This window comes from Jaculus jaculus, chromosome 9 (genome assembly GCF_020740685.1).
Source record: "Jaculus jaculus isolate mJacJac1 chromosome 9, mJacJac1.mat.Y.cur, whole genome shotgun sequence".
NCBI lineage: Eukaryota > Metazoa > Chordata > Mammalia > Rodentia > Dipodidae > Jaculus > Jaculus jaculus.
This window is the reverse complement of record NC_059110.1, coordinates 118,841,013-118,852,639: the sequence shown is the minus strand read 5'-3', so window position 1 is coordinate 118,852,639 and position 11,627 is coordinate 118,841,013. Positions and strand designations below refer to the sequence as shown.

General features: G+C 57.0%; 1 protein-coding gene across 1 annotated transcript; it reads right to left on the bottom strand.

Annotated features, from left to right (window-relative positions):
• Positions 1-784: 784 nt before the first annotated feature.
• Positions 785-10,144, bottom strand: Nptx1 (neuronal pentraxin 1). The gene is made up of 5 exons (XM_004655256.3): positions 9,701-10,144; positions 9,215-9,422; positions 7,010-7,254; positions 5,423-5,602; positions 785-4,774 (listed from the first exon to the last, which is right to left on the bottom strand). The coding sequence occupies exons 1-5, from the start codon at positions 10,142-10,144 to the stop codon at positions 4,553-4,555; spliced, it is 1,299 nt and encodes a 432-aa protein (XP_004655313.1). The 3' UTR covers positions 785-4,552.
• Between the last annotated feature and the right edge of the window lie 1,483 nt (positions 10,145-11,627).

Here is an 11,627-nt window from a genome sequence, read left to right as displayed (position 1 = left end):
TCCCGCCACACGTCTAAGACTACAACGGCCCCTTCATGCCCCACCAAATCCCAGCATCTGCATCCTGGCCAAGGAACATGGGATGTTCAACAGGAAATCCCTGGGTTATGTTAACAAGCAAGTGCAGAGTGGCTTGTCCCTTCTGTTGCCCCGGTGTGCATGTGTGCACACGTGTGTGAGTGCATGGGTGGTGGGAAGCAACTAAGAGGCCAGGTAGGCTATGATGGCTCCATATCCTGTGCCTCAGCTTGTTAAGCATCCTGAGAAATCTAATACGAGGACATCTGGATGCTGGCCATTTTACCCTTTGGAAGGGTGTGCCTTCCAAGATCTACATGTGCCAAGAGTCAAGCTTACCTTAAGAAAAGCTCGTTCTTCCCCAAACCCCCAACTTCCTTTGTCTTGTGAATATGACAGTGGCTTGGAAACTCTAAGAAAGGCACATGGGTCCCTGGCAGAATGTGGCCGAGGATGGACAGGTTCATGTGGGAATCCCAGATCTCTGGGCTCCTACACGTGCCCAGCAGGGATGGCTGTGTGGAGTCGTTATCCTGCACTCCAGGCCCAGCATCATCATGTGGTAGTTGCAATCCCTTCACCTTTCTGCTCCATGTCAGCTGCCTCTGGGAAGTGAGGAACCCCCACCCCAACAGCCCAGGGGCTTCTGGATTGTTGAGGGGCACAGAGCATACAAACACAAGGCTGGTGTCCCCGCAGGCTAGGGTCACTTGTACCCTGGCTGCTGATGTTGTCAAGTTTTAGGGAAAAAGAAAGGAGACCACAGTCTTTCTTCACTCTTTACTGTGTAAAAATAAACTCAACAATTCATGTCATCTCAGCAAGAAAATGGGAAAGAAAAGAAAGCAAGATACCAGTAGAAATAGTGCATTTCCAGAATTGCTGATGGGAGGTGGCAGGTCCCATGGTTTTTATCCCTTTGATACCCAAAAGGCTGCAGATTGTATGAAAAATGTACAGCTTTGGTTAGCAAATAATGAAAAAGTCAGATACATCAATTCTCTCATATTTTACAGTATATACATTGTAACAATATCAACTGTAGGGGATTTTTTTGTTTTTTTCTGTTTTTTGTTTTTTTGGCAAATAAGACAAAATTGGGACTCTAAGTATTGGGCTTTTGTTTCTCCTCAATGACTTGTTCCCTTTTAACAAATTGCACATAAGTCCACTGTGTACAGAAGCAATACATTTCCTGTCATTAGCTGAGTAAATTCACACACTGTGTTTTAAGAGATGAAATCACGACTACTTTGAGCCATGTTCAGATGTCTTATGATTACTTAGGGTTCTATGCCCTTGATGTCAACCATAGCAACCCTAGTCTCTTCTATTAAGGTTGGAACTGAAATTTGAATCCTCAACTCATTCCATGTAACCAATCAGCTCTGAGACAAAAAGCCCATCGATGATGGCCCTTTTGACCTCCTGAACCCCAACACACCTTCAAGAACAGGCAGCCCCTCATCGGAGCTCACTGGAATGACCATGAACTTCATGTCAGCCTCTCCTCCCCCTCACTGCCCACAAGACACCCCCTTGGTCTCAGGTCCCAGGGCTGGTGACAAAGTGATCTTTGCAGTCTTAGAAAACAAACTGGGAATCTATAAAAGGAAAAGAAAGCATACAAAATGTATCTCTTTCTTCCAAAATACATGCTTTCAGTCCTACATTTTGGTGGAGCCTGAAAGTATTTTCAAGGGAGATATAGGTTGAGATAATTTATAGGTTCGTTCTTTCATAAAAATACTCTTGTTTGGTAATAAACTTTTTCTTCTACAGTAAGAGAAATAATACTGTGTTATCAAAAGCAAGAAGGCTTACGATTCAAGTGGGATCTCAGCCCCCCAGGGCCAGGGCGGCCTCCGCGAAAGCTCTCCCACCCAGACGCCCAGGGTGCCGTCTGACACCAGCTCGGCAGAAGCAAACACTGTCTCACAGTGCATTTTTATCTTCTTATTTTATAAAATGGCTTACCTGAGAGAGGCATGGATTATTCAGTGCAAGAGGGAACATCAATCAGTTTACGGAGTCGATGGAAACTATGTGGATTAGATTTGCGGCTGCCATCTACCTTTCTCGGGGGCCAGCAAAGTGCCAAGTGTGTACACAGTGACAGAGCGGAGGGGCTTGGCACAGACTCCAGTTAGGGGGTTCTGTCCCTGTCACCTGGGTGAGGCAGGGCTGGGAGGCAGAAGGGCGGAGGCAGAAGCATTGGGGTATGCTCTGCCCTCTAGCCAGGGCAGAGAATGGCTTGTGGTCCTGAACGGACAGCTCCCACCTCGCCCATCTGTGGGCGGAGGCGGTCTGGGGTCCGTATTGGCAGGGGCTGGGGCTGGTGGCAGGGGCTGGCGGGAGTGCACCGGACACAGCCAGCTCTGGGTGCTGCTGGGCAGCGGCTCCCAGGTGGCTGGAGTGAGGGTGGGGCTCGGTCTGGTCTGGAAAGGTGATTCCAAGCTCGCTCTCTCCCAACCATGGGTACCATTCAGGCTTGTTCTCAACCTACATGTTAGAGATGCTTCTTGGTGTGTCTAGGGAGGGGGAAGGGAGAAAGACTCTGATACCTCTCTCTCGACCTCCCCCTACACCTCTGGCTTGCTTACCCAGCCATTTTTGGTAGCTACACGGGTGATCACAGAACACTGGGTGGCACTGAGCACACAGTACAGAACCGGAGAAGTCCATGCAGGCAAGGGGACACGCACTGGACCGAGGGAGCCAGGAACACGCCACCCCGAGGAACATGCAAACAGAAGATCCCCACGGAGCCAAGGATGCCACAACCTGACCCGACGGGCACTGAGGGAACAAGATTATCTAAGGGGAAAACCACTGCTGGACGACAAAACATAGCGCCCCCTGATCCACACCCTCTCCTCGAGAGGGATGCACTGCAGAGCGGCAGCTGGGAACCGTGCAGACACCTACAAGAACAGCGACACAGAGACACTGACACAGACACACACGCGCACAGATGCACTAAGTTCAGACACAACATGGGCCTGTTTTGAAGGAGACAGGCGCCCCTGGAAGGAATGGCAGGCACCAGGACCTGCTGCAGTTGAGGAAGTGTCTGCAGCTGCAGACGAGCCAGGCAGTGCGTAGGGTTTCTAGAAAGACTAGCCAGCCTTTTGCTAGTTATGTTCCTGGAGACAAGAGTCCAGGGTGCCCTTGGGTGTGTGGCAACCAAGTGGGAAAACAAAGCAGGGGGCTCACCCTGCCCTGGGCACAGCCTCCTGAGTGTTTTCTATCATCCAACACACATGTGCACACGCACACACACAATACACACACACTAGTGCTTCCTCCTCAGAAGGACCAGAAGGGTGTATTCATGCTACTTTCTATGGGGGGAAAGTAAAACCACAGGTCTGAATGTGAATCAGGCTCAGTGTCACGGGCTAGGGACAAGTTGGGGCTGCGACAGGACTTGGGCCCTGTGAGATGAGGGACTAGGCAAACCCCTGGCCCCCTAATGGGGATCTGAGCCAGCTCACCTGGACCTGAGTGTGCCAGGAGGGACATGGCTATGAAAAGAGCATGGGGCCAGGGGGACTGTCCATGGACTGAGGTCAAGTCTCAGTGCTGTCCGGTACTGGCCTCCATCCAGCACATGGGATCCCCACTTGAAACCTCTGGCTTTCCATTGCCATAGGGAACAGCAGAGGGTGCCAAGGTCCTGGGTCTTGGGGCATTCCCCTCTCACAGCCACTGGGTTCAAGCAGCCAGCCCTGGTGGCTGAAAGGGAATGGCAGGTCCCAACCTACTGAGATGCAAGGTGGCAAGAAGGCAGTACCAAAGCTCAGTGCAGGACAGAGCTGCCCAGGCAGTCCATGCTGCTCTTAGTGCTGATAGGGGCCTCCTGACCTGAAGGGACAGGGGATGAGGAAGTCAGCCTTCAACTTTCAGAGACTTCACTTTACATCCAAACAAAACCTCTCAGTGGAAAGGTCCCCCAGCCACAACAAACACTAAAAGGCATCTATTACATCAATAGAGCTCTGCCGCTCTGAAAGAGGTTTGCAAATGAAGATAAACGTGTGTGCTAAGGAAGCCACGCCGGCCCCAAGGCACACAGGCAGCTCACCATGTTGGCAATAACAGGCTGCTGACCCATTGTGAGATTTCCCAAAACCACAAAACGAGGAGGAAATGAAACACTTCTTCCTAAAAGAAAAACCTCTCCTAGACATACGTGCGCGTGCGCATGCATGTACGCGCGTACACCACACACACGCTTTCACCTCCTTATGCACTGGCAAAGTTGATGCCTGCTTTTGCTGTGAATAGGGCATGCCTGGGAACCAGTTGGGCTCCCAGGGAGAAGTGGGGTGCCCTCAGGACTGGAGGAAAACCAGAACTGCTTCAGGTGTGCTTGAAGACAAACCAGGCTGTGTGTGTGTGTGCGTGTGCGTGTGCAGGGGCCGTGGCCTTGATTCATTCCTGGGGAGAGGGGAGAAGAGACGATGCATCGTCATCGCACAAGCAGGGTGGGCAGGCGTGGGGCTGGAGGCTCAGCCCTGGCCTGAAGCTGTCAGTTGATCTGGCGACAGGCCTCAAATGTCCACTTGGTGGCTCCGCCGAAGATCTCGATCTGAGACTCAGCCCAGGCGATGACATTGCCAGACAGTGCCTTGGTACTGCAGGTGGCTAGATTGTACACCTCACCAGGGGTCAGCTTGCGGTCCCAGATGTTGAAGTGGGCCAGCTCTCCCACAAAGGCTTGTGTGGCATCAAATCCGCCACCCAGAGTATCCTTTGGAGAGGAGCAGGAGGGAAGGAGAAGGGTTTGGCTGGGTGATCTGGGGGCCTAGCTGGACACCCCGTCCCAAGGGGTGAGGCTGGGTCTCCATGCTTCCCCCATCAGAAGCATTCCTGTCTACTCTGGGTATTATCTCCTCTTCTATCCCTGGATTTTCAGAAATAATCTGTCCCTCTCCGAGAGGAGCCCAGGGAAAGTAAACGTGCCAGACAGCTCTGAACATGAATCTCCTGCCACCAGTCTCTGGTCAGTGAGTGAGAGATCAGCAGCGGCTGTGAACCACCACGGCAGCAGGACCTCGGGCCCTCTCATCAGCCATCAACATCCCAACAGGAAAGGAAGGCCTGGCTTTGGCCCCTTCAGCTCCCCCCCACCCCCGTCGGTGCACAATGGGAGATGAACTGCTTCACAGAAACTAAATCATTCACTGCTCAAAGTGGAACTGGGCTTCCCATGTCACAGCAAGGGTCCCCATGGTCCCTGGGAGGGCCCACTCCCGTGGAGTTTCCTGAAACCCACCCCAGCAGGGCTTTGCCAAAACTGCCAAGTAACCTCCAGCCTCCACCTCTGCTTCTGACCCGGCTCCCCCACCCCCAGCTTTGCGCTCTGCCCTCCCTGCCCACCGCCCCAGTGGCCAACTACCTGCTCCTGGCCGAGCACCAGTACACCCTGAGGCTTGATGGGGTGATAGGGCGCCAAGTTCTCGCCATTGCCGCCCTGTGTGCCATCCTGGTAGGCTTCCCACACCCCATCTCGAGTGGTCCAGGTGACACAGATGTGATGCCACTTGCCATCGTTGATTACAAAGGGAAGCTTAGCCACCTGGGAAGGAGAGAGGGACACACATGCCATATATGTATCTGCCAGTGTCAAGGACGCCTGCGAGGTCCACAGTGATTCTCCCCATGCCACTTTTAAAATAATTGTTGGGGGCTGGAGAGATGGCTTAGCAGTTAAGTGCTTGACTGTCAAGCCTAAGGACCCCAGTTCGAGGCTCAATTCCCCAGGACCCACGTTAGCCAGATGCACAGGGGGAACATGCGTCTGGAGTTCCTTTGCACTGGCTAGAGGCCCTGGCGTGCCCATTCTCTATCTATCTGCCTCTTTCTCTGTCGCTCTCAAATAAATAAATAAGTAAAAACAAAAAATAAAATAATTGTTGGGACGTTACTGAATTCTCACTGCACTGCCCCTCAGATTTCAGCATCCACCAGCCCTCACTCATGGGTGGGCCATGGGAACCACATAGACTGCTTTGTTTAGGAGTTTGTGGCACCCAGTTGGGCACAGGCGGCCTTGCTTGCTCTCCCTGTCTCTGTACGAAACAAGCCTCAAATGAAGAGGATGTCCCTGGTGGCTAAGTTTACTGTAGCCTCCAGCCTCCCCACTGGGCCTCTCCTTCCTTCCAACACGGCATCCCCACCCCCCACCCCAAGTTGCTAGGTCCTCTGGCCTACACCACTCACAGCCAGCTTCTGCAGAGAATCTGAGGGAGACCATGGCCGTTGCCTTTCAAAGGTCAGACCCAGCCCTGAGCCAGAAATCTCAAGCCACCCTCCAACCCAGATATGACAGACCTTACACGCCCTTTCCAGCTGGCAAAATGGAGAACGATGCCTTCTGAGATACAGTGTGAAGAATGTGAGCTCAGGAGGCAGCTGCTAGCCAGCTACGAGGCATTTACTACTAGGGATAGTATGCAGAGGAGGGCCTTGAGAGCTGGGAACCAATTCACTAATTCTAATGGGGAGGGGAGAGAGGGAAGGGAAGCTGAGCAGCAGGATGGAGCTGAGCTCACCAGAAGGAAAAGGACTACCTTCTCCCGAGGGGCTGGCCTCCTGAGTAGAAGGGGCAAAGTACAACAGATCTGCATACTCATGCCCCACTAGAGTATCAGTACCCCCCCCCCAATAGGGAAGTGCCAAGCCAGTCAGAGTCTAGCTGGTGGAGGAGGAGCCAGCATCACATCAGCAGGCTGGACTAGAACATTCCCAGGATTGTACTCCATCATCTCCCCTTCCCCCACTGAGGCTTCTCTCTGGAAGATTCCAGCTCTCTGCATTCTTGGGTGAAGGGCAAAGGGGTGCCCCTCCCCATTTCTAGTCTGATTCAGCCTCCCTCAAGCCTGCTGGCAGACACTTTTCTCAGGGCCACAGCAGCATCTGACCAGTAGTTCTAGAGTTTGGGGAGCCTCACCCTGCCATAGCCAAGCCCTGGTGGGGCGAATACCTTATCGTTGATGAGGATTTCCATGGGGTTGTTGCCCCATTCGATGAGCACCAGCTCGTTGGCCTGGCCTGGCACTGCGTAGGAGAAGGGCGTGCCCACGCCAGGAGCTGCGCTGGACTTGAGCCACATGCACACGGTGAAGGCGTACATCTCCGGCAGGCTCTTCCTCACCTTGGCGTACATGTAGTTGGTTCGCAGTGGGAACGTCAGCTGAAACTTGTCTCCGGGTCGGTTGTCCTTCTGACCTGTGGCGGACAACACCCAGCCCTGCCATATGTACCTTGACCAAGTGCTTATGGCCCGAGTCTTGTTTGGTCCCCACCAAGCCCCATGACGCAGGCAAGGCACAGAGCCAGCTGGCAAAAAAAAGCTGACCCAAGGTCTCTGCACTCCAGGCCTGGTCAGCTTTCACTGTCACATCTTACCATCCCTAGGGAGGCCTACGTCAGGGTACAACACAGGGCACGGCGTGAGAGCCTGTTCCTGGGTCCTGAGGTGGGCACGAAGAAGGAAAAAAGTCTGGGTCCCAATTCACAACCTGTCGGCTGGTTGACTGACCGAGAAGGTGTGGCCACAGGGGAAGGAGGAATGAGGCTAGCTCCTCTCAGAGCAGCCCCTTCGAGAGCCGACCTCATTTCAGACAGAGATGGTGTCTAGAACACCTTGATGTTCTCTTGATCCTCACCCAAGACAAGAGGCCCTGCTGCCTGCCTTCTCCCTCGAGGAGGCTACTGCCCAGCCCTCAGCCCTGTCCACAGTTCTATGCATTCCTGGGCAGAGGGGGGGAGGGGGGATAGAGGTTCTTCCCCAGCTCACCCAGGGATGCTGCCTGAGGCTTGCTGACAGGAAGGACAGCAGGAGAGGGTGGCCTCCCTGGAGTCAGGGTCCCCAAGGTGACTGTTGTGAGGGTGGCACAGAGCCTCTAATGAGCTTCCTGGAAACTCAGGCTCCTCGTCTGGTGACAGCCCCCCCCCCCCCACACACACTCACAGCCACCAATGTCCCCGGGGAATCCCTAACCTCCCACCCTTACCCTCACATCCACTATGGCTGCGGCTCTTGGCCTGCTGTGACTGACTCCCAGAAAATGGTGCTGCCCAGCAGTAGGCAGCCACCCATCTGGAGCCCAGGAATATAACCACCCTGCCAACTCTTGGCTGCATCCCCCTGCCCCTGCCCCAGAGGCCAGGAAGAAGCCAGTCCCCCAGGTGGAGTGACTTCTAGAAGGCATCGAGACAAGCCAGCTACCCCCTCCTCCAGGTGGTCTAACAGAGCAGCGCTGCCCTCACCCAGCCACTGCAGCTCCTCCCTATTCAGGCCCACTGTGTGTGTGTGGGGGGGGTGCCTAGTACCTGGTATTGCTCTGGAGTGTTTTTCTTTCCAAATCTTCCCCCTCCCTCCTGCCTTCTGAGGCCCCTCTTTCTCCTGATCTGTTTTTCAGTTACATAACACGCCTTAAGATGGCACTGTTTAAATCCATCCAGCATATTTTGCGGTCTGAGCAGGGTCACGTGGCCCTGCTCTGAGCCGGAGCATCCCCCCCCACACCCCTTTTACAACCTTGTTTGATTTCTGCAACTTCAGGGCACAGCTTATCCATGTACCCTGGCAGGTGCGAGGGCCCAACCTGAGTTAGTGACCAGGGGACCTGCAAGGGGCCTGAAAGAGGCTCAGGCTTGGGTCACTCAGGATGAAAAAAGAGAGAGCAGGAGCTCAAGGTGGAATGGGGGGGGCTCCCAGCGATCCCAGGAGGACCCCAGAGGCATAGGGGAGTACAGAAGAAACACGCTTAATGATCCCAGAGGGCCAATGCCTCGCTCTTTGCTGATGGAAGGAGTTCAGCTAGAGAAGGCTTTCCTAGCCAGGGAAGGCTTGGGTCAGCCTCAGCTACTATGCAAAGTTACTGAAGAATAAACACATGAGACTTAAAAAACCAGCGTGTGAGGGTGTCCAATGCACTGTGCAGTTCCTTCCTGGACTCTACAGTCTCCTAAAGCAGGTAGTTCTAGCCCAGGAACTGGACTGGAAACGCAGAACCTGGGAAGGGGAGACCTGGAGCTGAAGAGGACAGCTAGGGGCTGTGCAGCCCAGCCCCGATGGGAAGCGAGCGGAACCGGGAGAAACGGAGGACGGGCGGTGGGGGGGGGAGAGGCAGAGCAGGCAGCATGGACCCCTACAAGGGCGCTCGCACGCGCGAGCCCTCACCTTTCTCCAGCTCGCTGATCCGCTGATGCAGAGAGGTCAGGGCGCTCTCGATCTTGACCCTTTCCTCCGTGTCGTTCTTGGGGCCCCCCTTGCCCTCCTCCAGAGTGTTCACTCGAGACAGCACCTGCCGCTCCAGGTCATCGATCTTGCTCTGCAGCAGATCCTTGAGGCTGTTGGTCTGGCTGGAGGAATTGAGGCGGCTGTACTGCTGCGGAGCACAAGGAGAAACCACGCTGTTACCCGAAGAGCCGGGACGGTGCCCCGAGGCACGGTCCCTCCCCGGGGCGACTGCGGGGGCGGCCTGGCGGGAGCTCCAGCGAGTGGCCTGTCTTCCGTGGCGCCGGGCAGGGTGGGGAAGCGCCGGACCGCTATCGGCGCGCCTGGCGCGGGAAGGGGAAGGGGGAGACAGGCCAGGTGGGGATAGGATGGGGTGGGCGAGGGTGGAAGGGTGCATGACGGCGAGGGGAAACCGCGGCTCACGCGGACCTCGAGGTTCTCCAGGCGGGTTTTGAGCGACTGCAAAGTTTGCCCGAGTTGGCTGAGCGTCTCAGCGGCCGGTGTCCGGGACAGGTCGCCCATGGTGTTCTTGCTGGAGCCGGGCTGCTTGCGGCCGCCACCCGCCCTGGCCTCTCCGGGACCCGCGTCCAGCGTGCTTTGGCTCTCGCAGCGGCCCAGCTTGGTGGTCAGCTCGCGGATGGTCTCCTTTTGGCTGAGGATGGTCTCCTTCTGCTGCAGCACGGTCTCGCGGAGCTGCAGCACGTTGCTCCGGAGCTCCTCCGCGCCGCCCGCGGCCACGGACGCGGCGCACATGTCGGCGTCCACCGGCACCGAGGTGCAGATGAAGCGCGTGGGCCCGAAATCCTGGGCTCGGCTGCCCAGGACCCAGAGGGCGAGCAGCGCACAGGTACGCGCGGCCCGGCCGGCCAGCATGGCTGCGGACCCCCGGAGCACCGGGCCCGGCCCGGTTCGGCTCGGCTCGGCTAGGGCGCGCGGGGACCAGGCTCCGGCAGAGGCTCGGCGGGCGGCCCGCGCTCCTCGGCCGCGCGTGTCCTGGGCGCCGCGCTGTCCGGCCCCCACTGCTGCCGGCGCTGCGGAGCCCGCGCCTTTTATGCAGCCGCGGGAGGGGCCTCGGCGCCGCCGACGTCAGCGGGGGAGGAATCCCGCTTTAATTGCGTGCGGCCCCGGGCCCGCGGCGCCGCGGGGGTCGCACGGGACCGCGGCTGGGGCTGCCTCGGCCCGCCCCCTCCGGGCGTTCACGAAGCCGCCCGCGCCCCCTCCCACCGCCAGCCCGCCCCCGTCCCCGCCCGCTTCTCCCCAGGGCTCCCGGAGTCCGGGGCGAAGGGGAAGATCGGGCGCCCCCAATCTCAGACGGGGCTCCGACTGGATGAAAGGCCACCGGCGAGGCCAGCAGACGAATTGTCGGGTCAGCTCGCTCGGGCGCACAGAGTGCCCACTGATTCCGAGCCCCGCGGCGTTTGCTTGCCAGCCCCGACCTCAGGTGGTCAACCCCGGTGTTCCGGTGGGCAGCGCTCGCAGTAGGGCCTCACGTCACCCCTAATCCAGAAAGGGGATCGCGGGGTCTCGCTAGATGTCCGTGTGGGTTTGAAAGCCACGGAACTCTCTGGGTGGTGGTGGGGTAATCCCACGACTTGGTTCCCGGCTCTCCCGCGCTTCCCTCCACCCAACTCCTGGGCTTTGAGGACCCAAATTAGCGTCCCCAGTGAATGTCAGCGCCGCCACGTTCCGGCTGGGGACTTCCCGAGGCTGCCGGACGCATCAGGCCCCTCCTGCCACCAAAGCCAACCCTGTTCCGGATCGACGGCGCCCCGGTGGCTGGCTGCTTACCTGAAGGGGGCCCCGCGGGAGCGCAGACCCATAGCCAGTGTGTGTGGGCGCTCTGGGTGTGTCTTTCTGTCCCCCTTTGTGTCTGCGTGTGCGTGTCCCACTTCTCACACCCCAGGACCGCGGGGAAGAATGTCAGAGGTGGGTGGCCAGGGACTTCGCACCCTGACACTTTCACCCAGACAACACCCCCCCACACACACACACACACTTCTGGACAGCGGCGCTGCCTAGCTGGGCTTCCTGGATTCCAGTCTGGGTTCCCACGCCTCCTGAGAACTCGGGACCGGTGTCTGGGCCGCTCCCCCCCACACACACATACACCACGTGGGAACCCAAAAGGCACTTCGGAAAGTACTCGCCCAAGCTCCCATTATGCAGGAAAGGAAACGGAGGCGAGGAGGTTCCAAATCGAGCTCTAAGTGGTAGGACAGGCACCGGTAGACTCCTGGTTGGGTCACACCTTCCCCCCACCAGCCTTTCACTGGACGGGCTAGCCTGGGTACCTACAGGCAGTCCGCGGTGGGGTCCCCAGATATGTGCGCTGGCGAAGGCCCTCGGTAGGAGCAGA

Bases quoted from the DNA above. Each gene is read 5' to 3' on its own strand.
- Nptx1 (XM_004655256.3), bottom strand. From the start codon at position 10,144: ATGCTGGCCGGCCGGGCCGCGCGTACCTGTGCGCTGCTCGCCCTCTGG. The intron at 7,255-9,214 runs GTGAGGGCTCGC...TGTCCGCCACAG, and splicing joins GATCAGCGAGCTGGAGAAAG to GTCAGAAGGACAACCGACCC. The intron at 4,775-5,422 runs GTAGTTGGCCAC...TCCTCTCCAAAG, and splicing joins TGGTGCTCGGCCAGGAGCAG to GATACTCTGGGTGGCGGATT.